The following is an 18,284-nucleotide window of genomic DNA, read 5'->3' as shown; positions in this document are numbered from 1 at the left end:
ATGCATACAAAATATTAAAACATATATCATATGCTAATACGCATGCGCACTAAAATGGGCAAACTAAATTATATACAAAGCAACAGCAAATATTGACAAATGACACTACGTATATAAATTCATATTAAATACGATAAGGACAATACAACAGATGTCGCACAACCTCTATTTTAGCTGGAGACATTGACGTGATATGTAGATTTACACTTCAAGAGAGGTGACATATTTTAGTTGATTGCACCAAATCTTTATCGAGATGATTTCTGTCATTACGCACAACAATCCAAAGACGGCAAAACTAATAAAAAATTACATCAAGACCGAAATAAAGCTGCGCGTGTAAGGGGTTTTCAGTTTCCTGATGTTCGCAGCGTTTAACAGGGAATGATATGTGGTCAGCATTCATTCACTGCAACGTTCTCGTTTATGCTTTTGTTATTATTATATTTAAACACAATATTGCCTATGTCATAACGAGGAAATAGGAGATAATGTTTTTCCCAAGGGCACACAGACACAGTTGTCCCGGGCTGGCTTGAGCTGACCCGGTATGGTTTAAGCGCGTACAGAAGCACTTAATAATAAATATTTAATTGTTTCGAGAAGAAGAAAAAAAAATCAACATAGAGCCGTTTTCAAAATGTGATGCTGAAGATTTTTGCATGTATGTGTTTATTTTAGATTTAATTTCACTCTGCATTGATTTCGTCCCGTAAAGAACCAATGGACCATTGGAAGGCAACATGAAATTCGGTTTTCAGAGGTATATTATAAAGATAAATTGACATTTTGAACCGCATTTCACTCGGTATATGAGGGATTCGATTTTATTGAGTAAATGTCTATTTAAATTACAGAAGGAAACGTTTGGGATCTGGAACATGTTTTTCATAAGAAGTGTCACTGAATATAATTTTTTAACGAAGTCCAGTTCCACAGTCGGACGAGACGTAAGAGAAATATATAGAGCGACTTTTGTTAACAACGATTATTCTTCTTTCATCGGAATATATATTTATTTTTTTTTGAGGGGGGACTTATATGATAGATAGAATGCGTCATTTCTTTTTCTACTCAAGCGGTAGTAATTTTTTTCAACCTTTTTGGAAAAGGACATTTTTGTCGGGCCTCCGAACACCCACCCCACCCGAAAATGTAACGGTGATCGGTCCCTAAAATGGTCTTAAAGGAGACTAGAAATCAAAATTTTCATTTTACGTATGTAATTCTCTACAGATTTTAATTCGACTGCAATGTTTATAAATGAAATATCGTAAGCGGGTAGTGATTATATTGCGTGGAAGATACCACGATTCCGTAAATTGCCGAGTTTTTCCGAGTTTTAATGAGACGACAGATCACGTGGTACCGTGACGCTATACTAGCCAGTCCTCGAATACAAACATAAACATTGGCGAGCGAGGCAGACAGGAGACCACATTTGGGTTGCACATTCAAAAGTTGAATCTGCAGTCTGATATAATAGTTTATGTACTGTACTGGTAAGTACTAAAAGAAATTTGTTAGGCACAGGCCCCGGGCTGGTGACTTAAATAAACTAAAGTCCTGAATGAAATTCCACAAGCCCGGACAGTTCATACCTGTCAACTCTCAAGCCGGGAGAAAAACCTCCCGATTTTGGGGGTATTTCCTCATCTACATCCCGATCTCGTAATATCTCTCAATTTTGCGCAGCGAAGTCCCGATTATTACATTATGTCTGTCAATTTTCATTTGTCAGAAGAAAAAACCCAACCCCAAACCATTTTTAAATATAACGTATGCAATCCACAGTCTAAACTGCCACACTGCTGACATCGTAGCGATATGACTGAAAAATTGTTAAAGCTACGTTAAAAATTCAAATCACACGCACACACGTCTAAACCCGGCACTGGACGAAATAATTAATATCATACAACAGTTTTTTTTCTTCTTCAGTAAATAGAACGTGAAGATTAAACATTATTCAAGTAAATTTCAGATTTTTTAAACAACTACAACAGTACTATAGTAAAAAAAAATAATTAAAAGAATAAAATTGTCACCAATTAGCTTAAATGATTGATCACGTTGAAATTTTCTCTGCAAACAAAATCGCATCTCCATTTCCGCCAAAGAAACTCGGCCTGTTAACACCTGACATTCCTCTACCTTATATGAAAAGTTTAATTACCATGATTAAATTACAAGGAATAAAACAAAATATACCATGCAGTATATGTGGCCCTAAAGAACTAATTCTGAATAAATATTTTAATCAGCAAACAGTGTTACATGCATTAAGACTTAAACCTAAGAAAATAAGGTGGGGCATAAAACTTGAGAAAAACAGTTGCCAGATGTACGGTAACTTGTGACTGCAGATTTGAACTGTTAAAATGAAGTCCATGGCATCGTAAGTAACAACAAAATAGGCATCGTTTATTTGGTAATCAATTGCGGGTGCTTATACATACACACACTGTCGAACATGGTTTCTTGGAAGTATGTCCGAAGGGCAGTCCTTTTCACAAGATCAATGTAAGGATAAGGATTCTGTTCATTAGTCACACAGGCTTTATTGTTTGCGTACTTAAATCAAAACTTTAGCTATTTTGCAATTTAGCCAGAACTGACCAGAATATGCAAAAGGGGCTTGTCATGGGGGAATAATAAGGCGTATCACAGCGAGAAAACGCACGTCAAATGGGCGGTCGCACATTGGGGCGGGGGGGGGGGGTGTCAATAGTCCCTCCCCCGTTCTATTGTCAGACAGTTAATGTGAAACTTTGACCTTTTTTTTAATCGCTCCTTTTTAAACTGCCCAAGGAATAGTTTTATATCAGTTCCAATTAATACAGATTACCGTTTATGCATACTACATGTATACAATGCATTTTTTTTTAAATTTAATTTTTATAAGATTCCTGAAAATTGTGTTTTCTTGAAACACGACAGGTTTAGAATCTTATTTTTAGCAAAGCTTTGATTTGATTAAAATCAAATCTAAATTTCACCTACGACAGTGGTGATTTGATTTAGATTGTGCCGTGTTAAGGCATGTATGTCAACATCTTGAAAATACATTTACTCATTTCACCAGCGCGATCAAAGTTTCCTCAGGCAAACACTTTTTGTTTCGACAAGCCTGACGGGCACCTCACTTTGAATACAGGATGGGCCGGAACTAAAACCAGAAGGGGCCCAGGGTGTCGGGCTATCAGATTTGTTTTTAGCACTGCTGTTTTAGATAAACGATATGTGGATTGATTGTTGCATTTTGTGGTCACTTACTCGTCCTTCTGCCCATTTTCGTAACTCACACGTTTAACTCTTTTCCCAGGATTTAAAATGTTCAAAGGTATGTCTGAAACAGCGCCAACTTTTAGTCTAGGCCTAGCATTTGCGTATCTTTGAGCTGCTATTTTTTTTCATGATCCCTCTCGTAACATTCCTTTGAGAAATGTAACGAGCACATAGTGCTGTATGGTGTTGCTTTGAAATCGACTCGTTTGTAATAATGTACCCATTCTTTCATGATGCCTTTATCTTTCGGAAAAGAAAAAAAAACATGTTCACAGGCTTTTCTTAATGTTCTATTACACCCGTAAGCAACGCAAAAGGGTATTGTCTTTTACTCTGGCAACTCCCACTTGGGTTGCTGGAGTCGCTACTATGACGTCACATCCCGAAAGTAACCGAATAGGCGCGGAAATTTTGCATACGAGGTCACGGAAATTCAGCTCATAGAAGATAGACCAATATTTAAATATTGGCATTACAGTCGCAGATGATACTTCAGAATAAGGTTTTCTGCTATAGTACTTTTATTATTATTCTATATTTCCATTGGTTTCTGGTCTCCTTTAAAGCATAAAATGTCAAAATGTTTAAATGATTCCTAGTGCTCTCTCTAAATGACCAACATATCATTAATTGCTTATTAATTGCTTTAAATAATCACTCCTTGGCTCTCCACACTACATTGTGCTCTAGACTAAACGAACTAGGACTACATTCATCATTACCTAAATGTAAACAGAAGCGGAAAAAGAAATTCCAGTTATCTCCCTTATTTCGGCTCAACAAATTTAAAAAAAAAAAAAAGTTCGACCGTTAATTTAGATAACCTAATTCAAATCCCAATTAATTTGTCAACCTTTGTGTCGACTATCCAAGAGATACCTCTGCGTATTGCATTATTCAATGCTCATTCAGTAGGACCACCGGAAAAGCGCACAGAAATAGTTCATTTTATCAACGACCAGAATATCGACATCTTTTTCCTGAGAGAAACATGGCTGAAAACATCAGGCGATGAGCCCAAGTGTGTGGTTCTAACACCCACTGGTTACTCCATCAAGTCGTTCCCCCGTAATTCTTGCGGAGGTGGAATTGCTGTCATCACAAAGAACTCCATGATAAAACGTCTTAACCACACCACAACATTCAATTTCGACCACACATCGTTTGAACTAGTCCAAACCACACTCACGCTGGAGCAAAGGTCAGTACATTTTTTTCTGCCTATACCGCCTTCCTCCTAGTAGAAAAAACAAGCTGACCGACTATCTCTTTTTGGAGCAGTTTCCAAATCTCCTGGACTATGGAAAATCGATAGGTGGCAACCTGATTATTCTTGGAGATTTCAACTTTCACTTTGACCGGGAAACCCAAATACATAAAAATTCATACATTCCATTAATGTTTTCAACCTCAAACAGTCCGTTAACCAACCCACCCATAAACACGGTCACATTTTAGACTGGATTCTTCATAGATCTGATCATAACATTCTACAGTCCTCCCTGGTATCCCATGACCTTGCATCAGATCACGTCTGCATTATATGCCGTCTTGATGTATCAGTCCCTAACCCTCCACCTTTATCTGCTACTAAGAGAAATCTCCGTATGATAAACAGAACCAAACTAATGCACGACATCCAAGCTAACCTAACAACTTGCTTACCTCCTACCGCAGAACAACTTGATAACTGCCTGCGTTCATTGCTTGACAGACATGCCCCAGCTACCAAGTGCTGAGTATCAATTCAAACGTGTTCTCCACGGTATAGCAATGTTAGGGACCAGCTTCGCACTGCTAAAAGAGACCGCCGTAAAGCTGAGAGGCTTTGGCTTTCCACCAGATTCACTATTCATAAGCAAAGCTATGAAGCCGCTAAGAAGAATGTCACAAATATAGTCCATGCAGCGAAATAAGCCCACTATGCTACTAAGATCATGGAAAGTTCCAGCTGCAAAGAGCTCTTCGAGATTACTAGCAAGCTAATGTCAAGGAACAATCTACACCACTTCCAACTACCTTCTCTCCAGTCGACCTTCCGGACATGTTTGCAAATTTCTTCCGTGACAAAGTACAAACCATTAGAGATAAGCTTGACACCACAATTTCAATTGACTCATCGTCACCATACAGTTGGGATACAGAATTTGAGCGGCAACCATTAGCAGCATTTGAACCTGTCTCTATGGATTTTGTACGTACAATCGTGATGAAGAGTGCACCAAAGTCATGTGAACTTGATCCAATTCCAAAATAACTGCTGCTTGAGTGCTTAAATCCAGTATTGCCTTCACTAACTGATGTTATTAATACCTCTCTCTCTCATCTGGGGAATTACCATCATTTTTCAAAACTGCCATTGTAAAGCCTCTGCTGAAGAAACCAACATTATTAGATCATAACGATTTAAAGAACTACCGCCTAGTTTCTAATCTCCCATTCATATAAAAGATCTTAGAAAAGGTTGTTCTATCCCAGCTTGTATCTCATCTGAATTCAAACAGTCTTTTTAGCAATGTACAATCTGCATATCGCCCTTGCCACAGTACTGAAACTACTCTTCTAAAAGTAGTTAATGACATTCTCTCTCTGCTTTGGATAGCGGAAAGATTACAGTCCTCACCATCCTTGATTTGTCTGCAGCATTTGACACAATAGACCATGATATATTACTTCACCGTCTCCAGCATGTATTTGGCATTCATGATACAGCCTTACTGTGGTTCAAGTGCTACTTGGTCAACAGGACACAAATTGTATCTGCAAATGGAATACACTGCAGCCCAGTTGATCTATTTTGTGGTATTCCACATTGGTCTGTTCTTAGATCTGTTCTATTCATTCTGTACATTCAGCCGCTCTCAAGTGTCATAGATCATCATCCAGTGTCTCACCAACTGTATGCCGATGACACCCAAATATATAAATCTAGCCACCCAACTGATGTTGATGCTACCATCGAAGGTGCAGAGAGGTACATTTCTGATGTGAAATCATAGATGACATGTAAAAAGCTGCAGATGAATGAGGCCATTTTGATCACAACACAAAGATTTTCTCATTCACATCCTTTACCTCAAACAATAAATATCAGCAAAACCAACATTAAATTCCCACAATCAGTACGAAACCTATGTGTTACTCTGGACAGTACTCTCACATTGTACCAACATGTCATGAACATATGCAAGGCTGCATATCTTGAGCTGAGATGTATCAGCTCAGTTCGCAAATATCTTTCAGTTGATGCCACTTAAACACTTGTGTGTTCATTAGTACTTTCAAGACTGGACTATTGTAACTCAGTTCTGTCTGGTTCATCTCAATATCTGCTCCAGAAACTTCAAAATGTTCAAAACACAGCTGCTTGGATCATACTTAGAGTACCACGATCAGAGCACACCTCACCGCTGGTCTGTACCCTACACTGGCTACCTATCCGATCTCACCCATGTGTCACACCAGCAAGATACTTACGCTCCTCTTCTGACAATCGTAAACTCATTATTCCAAGTATGAAAAAAGTCATATGGACAGCGTTCTTTTGCATGCCAGGGCCCAGCAACGTGGAATGAATTGCCCACTGAACTTAGACACAAAGACACAGTGATCACATTCAAGAGGGTTCTCAAAACTCACTTATTTCGACTGCAAGAACAAACTTAAAGACCTAATAATTTTTCCAGCCTTAAATATTCTCAGCATGTTTTTTTTTAATATTTTCTAATTTCATGGTGTTTGTTTTTGTAATCATATCATTATATGTTTTTTTTTTTATCGTATAGGTGTTGTCTATTGTTCTAAAGCGCTTAGAGCTTCTAAAGATTAGGCGCTATACAAAGTCCTCATTATTATTATTATTATTATTATACCGAAAAAGAGACAGTCACACAGAGACAGAGACAAACAGAGACAGAGAGTGAGAGAAAGACACAGAGTGACTGGACGATCAAAACAAGTGTTGTTTGATACATCTAATTTGTTTACTTACTGCTAATCAAGCTTAAGTGTGTGTGTGTGTGTGTGTGTGTGTGTGTGTGTGTGTGTGTGTGTCACATTTTGTTGCATGTTGTATTAACTTCTGATTTACTAAATTTCGTGAAACGATTATCAACGATGACCGAGAAAATAAACCTGCGAAAAGTTTTGTGACAAAATTTGACAAAAAAACGTTGCACAAATTCCTTTAAATTACTAGTGGGTTTTTTGGTTCAGTAAAAACGAAATGATGTTCAAAACCAGCTTTTGTAAGAGAAAATATCGATACCACGTTAAAAAAATGTAAAATATAAAACCTTTACGATACTCTTACATATATTCCTGTACATGTACTTTCATTCGCGCTCACAACGCGAACTCATGTCGCTCATCTGCCGCTACTGTTGTGGGCATGAATACAGTGCAATGTTATTAACGAGGCCAAATGTTGAAAATCAGCATCAAGAAGCCTTATATATAAAAATCGATGTCTGTATGAATCATATGTAACTACTAAATGAAGTCATACAATGAATTTTTCTTTGTCGCTCAGTTGCTTTTCTATGGAGGACGAGGTGACTAGGAAATCCATACATCGTTACAGATGCAGGCAAACTACTTCGATGCATATGATGAAGTATCAGGGTGGAAGAGGTAAGGGACATGGGTTATATTGTTTGAGAAACTATCCATCAAATAAACGGCAAATAGCATGCATCAAAGAACGTTTGCAGCTCCAGACTTGCCAGAGATTAGTATTTTTTCGATCTAGATTTGCTCCGAATTTTTATGTCAGCCACTGTGAGCCTATTACACGTAACATCAAGCAACTAGATATGTCTTGATCAACATCGTTTTGAGTTGAATTGCTGTTTCTCATTGTTCAACCTTTATAGTCTGTTTGAGACACATGTTGAGTGCATCCTTATTTACGTGTGATACGCCAATACGCCCCCTTCTTCTCTTGTAACAGATGTCAAGTATTGATACAAATCACCAGAAAGAAGTAATTATATCAGATATAGTAACAATATGCACTATTTTGGTTCTATGCAGAAAAATCACGGCAAAAATAAATTATGTATGGATATTTTAACAGATGGAACAGTCGAATACCCAACGAGCCCCGGCTTGATGCATCATCTTCTATCGATTGAGCAGCTGTGCCTATCCATATATATATATATATACCCAATACTTATAAAATAATAGAAATACCAACAGTAATAGGAAAAAAAAGACTAACGTGCTAAAGACGAAAATTAGTCTAGTGATTTAGAGTGCTGGATGACTATGTGCGTGTGTTTGTGTGTGTGTGTGTGTGTGTGATATGCATTTTTAATGTAAGTTTTAAAATATTCAGTCATATTGCTACGATGTCTGCAGTGTGGCAGTTTATAGTGATGTCTAGCACTGGGGCATCATAACGCATACTTGGAGCATCATGTCCCACCCAGTCACATTATCCTGACATCAGGCCGGCCATTTCTAGCACTAACCTCCTCATGCTGAGCGCCAAGCGAGGCAGGTGCTAGTGCCATTTTTATTAGTCTTTGGTATGACTCGACCGGGGTTCGAACCCGCGACATCCGTCAACCCGCTCTAACCACTAAGCCACCGGAACGGTCTGGATGACTTTAACAATGAATATTGTTTGGCTTTGCCCGCGGAAACAAAATAAATAAATGAATTTATCAATAAATGTATTAAAAAAAACAGTGTCACTCTCAGTTACAAAACTAAAAATAGCGAGGGGACTCATATTTTATTAATAAAATATAATCGCGTGGACCTCTCATTTTTATATTAATTAATTTCTTGTTAATGTATTGAAACAAAAAATAAATAAATGAATCCATCAATAAATATACAAAACTGCGTCACTCTTAATTACAAAATTACTCAAAATGTCTCCCGTATCAAATGACTCATTTGTTTTATTATTCAAAAATAAGCTCAAGCCCGTGGACCAGTCATATTTTGATAAAATTAAAATACCCTCCAGCCCTTGGTTGACATACTAATTTCTTGTTAATGTATTGAGTGGGAGCGCAAAATAAAAATATAAAAAGCAAAATTGTGCAGTCTAGATAATGACACGTTGCTATTTTGTTTTAAATTCAACAGCTCCTGAAATAGGATATAAAATATTTCGCAGGTATAACATAAAAGAAACAATCTTGATAACAAGAGATAAATGTGTTTACAATGTTTGGACGGAATACAATTATAGCCAACAATAGTTGTGTTGCAAAATAACGATTAAGATGTACAGATTACAATCTTTGATGATAACATTGAAACAAGCAGCAACAGCTTTGAAAGTAAAATGATCATAACAGTGATGTGTGTAGAAGGAATAAATAACCCTTTTGATGTGAATACATGTAAATGTAGCAAACTGTATAGGCTCTAGCAACGTCTAATATCGATCAACCAGTTATCTACTATCCAGTAACCAACAAGTGTCCATTTTATTTATTATCCAACACCCATTTTTTTTACGATCCACTGCGCAGTTATCAACTCTCCAACACCCAGTTGTCTCCTATCCACCAACCACTTATCTTCTGTCCAACAACCAGCTAATCACTATCAGCATTCGGATGGCTCGGTCGCCATACTGAGGTCTGAGAACGTTGTTTTGAAATTCATACACCAGGAGCTTTGAAGCTCGACCACGGCAAACCCAAGGTATATATGCTTGTTAGGTTTCAAATTAATTTTACTCTTGTGAATAAAAATTAATTTCTCTACAAAAAAAGTTCATTGACACAAATGCAGGGTCAGAAACACGTTGTTCGCGTCGCAATACATCGTTCACAATTTCTGTACTGAATCTTTTTCAAATAGTCTCCATAGTTTTTCCAAATACAGAACTATAAATGAGTTTCAAAACCTCTAGCTCAAATTTATTTGTGGCACCGGCTCTCTTCTCCGTCTTGAAATCAATGTAAGATATTTGTCTGGCTTCCTGTCTGAATTTCGGTACACGATGATTTTTTTAATTAAATGCAGTCAAGATAATGCCTCAGATTTTTATAGTGAATCCCACAGCGCCTTATATCCGTCAAATTTGGATTCAGCTTTGAAAACATAGTTTCCAACATCAAGTTTTTTCTTTAAGTGCTGCTGAATATGAGTTCAGCATATCCACAATCATACTTTCTGGCTCCAGAGGATAACCATTGTGAGCATAATGAATCTCTTCTGGACATTAGAGTGATCAACTTCCAAAATGTACCATGTTGTCGTCGTTTTTCTGTAAGCTTATCTGGCACCATCCAAGAAAAATCACCAACAGGCTGCTTTTGTTTTTTGTTTCTTGCGATTCATAGAAAGGAAAATATTTGTTGGCCACACAGTATCTCTTTGTGATCACTGATATTCCGCCCTTGATTCCATTTTCAATACAATTATACCTATTAATACCAGTGAGCAACTCAAGACCTGTGTATGTCAATTTGAGAACCGCATCATTTGATAGCCCTGGCTAGAGGATCCAGATTCTATAAAGTATACCTCCTTGACTTTTCAGGATGGGTGTCTTTGCGTAATAGCATTTTCTCCTTCGGAAATGTTTTGCAGATTGGAGATCTTGAGTTCATCAACAACGGCAGCACAATACATGGATAATATTATTAAGTAGTATAAAAACAGTGAAAAGTATTGAATTTTTAGAATGTGAAAGACGTGGAAAAAATTACTTATTTTGCTATGAAAGAATTAATCATGTATCTCATATCAGTTTTAATTAGTTATGGAACCATATGCAAAAAAATAGAAAGAACATTCCAAAACATCAAAGTTAAACAACAAAAAATATATGGGTGAAAACCGTATAAAGGGGACCAGAAATGCGGCAATGTCCTAGCAGGATCATAAATGACATCTCATAAATAATAAAAAGACATTAGTAAAACAATAGTAATATAGAGTTCATATAATCTATATCTGAAAAACACTACAAACTTGATCAACGGGAGCTTAAACATGACATAAGGTAACAAAAATTACAACATGCTAACGCAATCATGACTTCACTTGAACTTCTTCCGAATTTCATTCAAAGAAGTTATTAAAGCATTTCGCACAAATAGTCAAACAGCATTGCTTTGTCCTTGGACAAACTTTTTACTATGTACAATGCAACATTAGTACCTTCAATCACAAAAGAATTAGTACCTAACGATCCAAAATCAGTCGGTATGATACCTTGAACCTATAATGCCTAATCGATATGATACATAGAACCTATCATGTTTAATCTATATGATACCTAGAACAAATCATGCCTAACCTATTATGCCCAATAGATATGATACCTAAAATATATCATGCTTAATCGATATGATATATTAAAACTATAATATTGTATCTGTATAATCAACAGAAAAGTTTGATTTTAACAATTAACCACATTGTCCATGAAATACGACTCATCTGAAAGCAGGAAGAAGGGTTATATTTTTAGTAACGACGATGGATCAGACGTCATATTCACTACATATGTCTAGAGTGTCAACATAGGGTAACAATGCTTGCCAAAGTATCCACATGGAATTTTTCTAATACTACTTGTCTTTAAATAATAAAATCATATTGCAAACATCATTTACTATTTACTTCATATTATTCAATGCCATAAAAGCGAATAATAATGACCTATGATTACTCCTGACATCTCATTCATGGACGTCACAAACATTAGCTCTTTGTCATCTTATAAGTAGGAGAGGGAATGTTTTAAGAAAACTATTTAATAACTTTCTCACCGTCTATCATATCGAACGAATTTTGCAAATGTTGACATATGATGTAAGACTTTGATTGCAAAGCTTGCTTCCCCTCCCCCTTCCATTATCGAAAGAGATTTGCACAATATCAAAGTGGAAATCATAGCTTCTGATGCTGCTCATATCAGTCCTTGGGAATCTATGATCAGAACTTTCAGATGTGTTCAGATATAATTTGAGAGTAATTATTTATTTAAATTATTCATTGGAATTACAAAGTGCTCATTAACTTATTGGTCTAAACCACTACTTTGGGATTATTGCGAATTCATTCAGACACATTATGATTTATATCACTGTATTGAATCAAAACTGTTAGCACATCAAGACATTCAGTACTAATGAAATTCATTTGGAACATTCTATCATTCTGGACTTAGGATGGGCTATTTAGATTTTGTTGGGAGAACAATTCACAATACTGTGTCTTTTGAATGTTCACTTTGTATTCAAGGGAAATAAATTGTTTGTTAAATTTTACTTAAATTGTAGGATCCACGTCTTTCCATTACATAGTTTAAGACCTAGAAACATAATAATAGCAACAAAACAGCATTTTTGAAGAAATTACAATATTCCTGGGTATAAATAAATATGTAAATAAATAAATTGTTATGTATATTTGATTTAATTATATCTGATTTAATATATATTTATTTCAATTTAATTGTTTGTCAGTTTTTTAAAAAAATTATTTTTCATTACATGATATTGTAATGTAAATTTATTCACTAGAGTTGATACTTTTTTTTTAGAAAACAGTTTGACCTTAACTGTTAGTTTATAGCCACGAGGTGTTGATCTAAATCTGACCTTGTTTCATAATTTGTAGCAACCTTCGTAAACAAGTTCTATTTTATGTTAAAATGATTGGTTGTTTCCAAGGTCATGATGGGACTTTGTCTTTAAGATATAAACAATATTTTAAATTTTATTTCTTAGAGTAAAATGATTGGTTTTTGTCAGGGTAACACTAAGTACTTGATTCTATAAACTTCCAGAAGATGATCACATGCCTCTTGTTTATGTTTTAGAAAGCCCATATAACCCATGTTTTGGAGAATTAATCTCAGCAGAAGCTGGGCTGTTAAACTGTTAGTTTTTATGTTGTGTTGTTTGGAGTTATTTCAAATTACTTGGTTTGGAGTTATTTCACATTACTTGGATTCAAAAAGGATTAATTCTGTTATTTTTCTGGATAATACATGTGCCCATATAATATTGTGGAACAAGAACAGTTTTTTTATAAAAATTTATTCAGCTATCAGAAACCAAAGTGATAATTTTTGTTTCTACAAGGAACTGTAGACTTCAACACTACAGATTACAGCATACGTCATCGTCTTCCATCTTGGATTCTTTGTCAGGATTCGAATGTGAAATCAGTAAAACATTTTGTTATTGGGACTACTAAAATTTTATTGTTGGATTATTCTCAGATTATTTTTGGATTTGATTCTATAAAACCGTAAGTTCATATATTTTTCATTTTTACAGAATTTTTCCAGAGAAATAAATTATTGGATTTTTCAAAGCTTGTTGTTTTCAATCTTTCTTGTGTTACTGTTCATTCGAGCCAAAACAAGTGACATAAAATAAATTAATAAATAAATAATCAAATAAAAATCACTCAACACCCCTACAAACACAAAGTTTATACAAATAATAGTAATAATAATAATAATAATAATAATAATAATAATAATAATAATAATAAAAATAATAATAATAATAATAATAATAATAATAAAACATATGAAATCACTAGATTAATAATTTACTATTTACTAGATTCTTTTAAATTGAAATATTACCTAAGAACTGAACATGATTACTTGATATAGAATAACACATTGACTGTCACTCAAATACACATTGTTGACTGCATCATTATGTAAACCCCTCCTCTTTCCTGTATATTATAGTTATGCCATACCAGTAAATTCTGACTGCTGCTGATTATTATATGATGCTTAACATTTTTATAAAATGGTTTTATATATTTAAAATTTTTACACATATTAAAATAATTATAGGATGTGTGTGTGTGTGTGTGTGTGTGTGTCATGGATTTTTAATGTAGGTTCATGTAGAATTTTCTACACTTCTTAATATGTTTTTGTCATAACTCTCAGTTGATATGAATATTCATAAATAAAATGAAATGAAAATTAAAAGAATATGTCAAAGATAACAATGCTGAGACGTTAATAAAAGGTATGCACATTATCTAATACCATTTATAGCTTTAAGACTCTATTTTGACTTATGAATGTAATTCAGAAAGTTATGGAAAAATTAGGTCCGAATGATCTGCCAATTCCAGACCATTGGTAGGTTGAGTTTTTGAATATTGCAAGAAAGAACCATGATAGACAAATTTTACCAGTCATATTATTGCTTTTTTAAAAAATATTCCTAACAGATGAAATAAAAAACATTTGTTTTAATTTTGACCATAATATGTAGGTCAATTTTTGGGGCCTCTGTTTTAGATTTATATGGATAATATTATGTGTTTAAAAAAAAGTGAAGCCAACAAGCTTTGTAAAGTTTAACAAATAATTTATTTCCATAGAAAAACAAGGTAAAAATTAAGAATAGAACTTATGGTTTTACAAATCAAAACCAAAAATAATCCAAGAATTAAAAACTAGAATGCCTAGAAACAAAATGTTCTAATGAAACTGAGTTTGAATCCTGATGAAATCCAAAATGGAAGATGATGACCTATGCTATGGTCAGTGTAATACTAATGTGTCAACAGCTCTTTGTTGAATCACAGAAAATGATATTCCAATTTGAATCCTGCATAAATTTCGACAAATGTCCTTGTCCAAGAATTAATTTAGAGCACTAGTATTTCCAGGGAAAAGAATCACTTTTCTTTAAAATAAAATAAAATGATTAGCCCCAAAACTAGTCACAACATAAAACACCTGAACTTCTCTGGTGTTTAGGCAAGAATAACTATTATTTCTCAAAATATCAACAATATGTCTAGCTACAATGCAAAATAGATGCCTGGATGTGGGTCAGTCCTCTGGAAAAACCTAATCGATAAATGTTATTTGTCATGTACTCCAAGTATGGCCTCTATACCACTTTATGAATCTTACTCTGAGAAAGAATTTTAACAAAAATAAAAAAAAGTTGTTTACTACAAATTATCACTGGTTCAGAATCAAGGTCAGGAACTAGGTCATCATTAGACGAAATGTTTCTATAAAGTTGTTTACGTTAAAAAAAAATTTTTAGTCAGAACTGAACTCTATTCCAGTAAATAAAGTTACATTACAATAGCAAGTAATGGAATAAAAAACATTAAAACCCACAAACAAACAATTAAATTAAATAAAACATACATAAGAGTAAAAGTATCTCAGGTTTTATACATGATACTTTTTCATTTTATAAAGCCATTGTATTTTTGCTGTTTTTTTCACTTAAGATTAGCAAATTTGGTTTGTGATACAAACATTCAACCATTCAATTTTGTCTTGCTCTTCTTCAACCACTGAAAATGTTGTTCTTTATTCTTGCAGCTTTTATAGAATGGGTCAGGGTGTAATAACATGATTGTGGTCATTATAGATAATTATTAAAAAAATCAAACTTTAACATTAGGGTCTTGAATGAAAGCATATTTTTTAATATCATGCCTTTTCATGTATGACCTTAAAGTTAAGCAGAATTTGCAGTTATCATGGATACAAAGAAAAATGCAAAGAACTGTTACTTTATGCTCTCCTTGTATTTTTTATATCCAAGATAAAATGAGTTTCTGACATTGACATGTATCATGCAGCACATTCAAATGTGTTTAAAGGAACTTTATATATATATATATATATATATATATATATATATATATATATATATATATATATATATATATATATATATATATATATATATATATATATATATATATATATATATATATATATATATATATATATATGTGTGTGTGTGGATTTTGACAGATAAATTACATAAATGGTTGTTTTTGAATTTTTGGTACCCATAATATCCTTATTTCATATCCAGTGTTTGCTTTTAGCTGCATGATATATACTGTCTTGACTTTTAACCTGGACTTTTGACCTTGTGTATGCTTTTATTTATACAATTGTCATACACTTATAGCATTAAGTGCCCTAAATTATTTTATGTGTTTACATATGTTAAAAGTAGCTTGTATATTTGCATTTTACTTACTGTTGTATTGTCTTTTAAGCTGCTGTTACCTTTGTGTGTACAGTGCAAGTGTGTATTCTTTCACTGTAAATATGTGCTATCTGTACACCTTTCTGTTGAATTATGAAATACGTTTGTTATGTCATGTTGCTAAAATGGCTCTAAGTATTATTACCTAGTTCATCGACATTAAATACAGTTTCTTGTATCTTGTATCTTCATATCCTATACCTGCAGCGCTCACCGTGTTGTCTACGCCGGATCAGTGTGTCTGAACACAAATAAAAACCGCACATGAATATTACTCAAACCCATTTAGTTACTCTTCAATTTGGAGGTTTGTTGCAGAATTTTGCTAGCACACGTGTTTTTATATGTATATAATTGTTGTTAACTTCTAGGCCAATGTTCCTTAAATTTTACGGATTTTGTTTGCGTGATGTTGTAAATTAAATCAAGATACCCATTTGATATATAAACTTATAATGACCACTAAGCGCAAATCAGACATCGGAAGTGGAAATCGTGTGGAGGACGAGGTTCGTTTTTTATTACTCGAGTAATTGACTATTTGTACGGCGAGCATGTTCTAACATTAACAAAGATTATTCACACAGCAGCCATTTAACTAAAAGATATTTTATCCATATGGCGTCGGATGAATCCATAACGACAAGTCTGAACTGAATCATCTTGCACCATCCCGATTCTGATTGCATGTCGTTTGCCTAGTCCTGCAATGAAAGCCCTCGACACTGATATTTATTTTGGGCGTTGAGGTCTTACTGCCCAAAAATGGCGCTGTGTAGCGTGTTCCGATTTTGATAACATTTGTTATCGGAACGATAAGTCTAATTTTCAGGATTATCTCTTAAACTTTAGTTTTGGGGGGTGATGTAGCCCTACAGTGTAAGGCATAGCACATGTTACTTTTGTTTTATTGCTATGTCTTACTATCCAAATAACGTCCTTGTATAGCGTGTTCCGATGTTGTTGACATCAGAATGAGTAGTCAAAGTTTCAGGAACTTCTCACACACTTGGTAGCTTACATCAACACTTTTCCACTAATTTGTTTGTAATTAACATACTTACGGTGCTGTCTTTATCCTGGCGGAGTGAAAATATGATTCTAGCAAATGGACACATTTTCACGTTCCGTTGACATATATTTAAATTTGTTGCAATGCGATGGTAGTTGAGGCATGCCGAAGTAAGTTCAGGTAGGTTCATGTTGGGGAAATGTTTCTTTAACGAAACAAACTATTGCTTACAGTTCCAATAGGCATAATAAATTTTTTATTTGTTTTGTTAAAGAACAATATTTCAACTTGACCCGCATTTGGCATTCCAGTCTTTCCAGCCAACTGAAATGTAGGCCAACGAAACTTGAAAACAGGTCAATTTCTTGTGAGAGTTTGAATTTATTAGAGAAAAGACATCAGAGTAAGTCAAGGCTGAATAAAATATTATGACTTTACTTTGTAGAAAAGCATTGTTATTTTAGTTGTCAGTTGTGTGAAATAGTCCTGAAAATTTGACTTTCGTAATGATGTTAGTCGACATCAAAACATGCTACACAGTGCTGTTAGTTAGGCTGTAAGACCTTGACACCCACAACATAAATATCAGTGTCGAGGTCTTACCTATAATACTATAGGGTGATGGGTCTTACTGTCTAACAGCGCTGTGTTGCTTGCTTTGATGTCGATTAACAGTGTAACATAATAATAATGAGGACTTTGTATAGCACCTAATCTTTAGAAGCTCTAAGGGCTTTGCAACATTAGACAACACCTATAACATAAAAAAACCCCATATATAATGATATTATTACAAAAACAAACACCATGAAATTTAAAAAAAAAAACATGCTGAAAATATATAAGGTAGGGAATATTATTAGGTCTTTACGTTTGTTCTTGCAGTCGAAATAAGTTGAGTTTTAAGAGCATTCTTGAATGGGATCACTGTGTCTTTGTGTCTAAGTTCAGTGGGCAATTCATTCCACGCTGCTGGGCCC

At 34.4% G+C, this 18,284-nt stretch overlaps 1 protein-coding gene across 1 annotated transcript in view; it reads left to right on the top strand.

Moving 5' to 3' along the window:
- Positions 1–16,592: 16,592 nt before the first annotated feature.
- The window catches only part of LOC149780796 (ribosome biogenesis protein bop1-B-like), a 71,994-nt gene continuing 70,302 nt past the window's right edge, over positions 16,593–18,284 (top strand). The window contains exon 1 of the mRNA XM_089937875.1: positions 16,593–16,801. Within this exon, the coding sequence (XP_089794001.1) occupies positions 16,748–16,801 (54 nt within the window). The 5' untranslated portion in view covers positions 16,593–16,747. The remainder of the gene's footprint in view (positions 16,802–18,284) is intronic.

Source organism: Sinohyriopsis cumingii, chromosome 16 (genome assembly GCF_028554795.1).
Source record: "Sinohyriopsis cumingii isolate HCF-2022 chromosome 16, ASM2855479v2, whole genome shotgun sequence".
NCBI lineage: Eukaryota > Metazoa > Mollusca > Bivalvia > Unionida > Unionidae > Sinohyriopsis > Sinohyriopsis cumingii.
The sequence above is the reverse complement of the archived record's forward strand: the minus strand, read 5'-3'. Positions and strand labels throughout refer to the sequence as shown.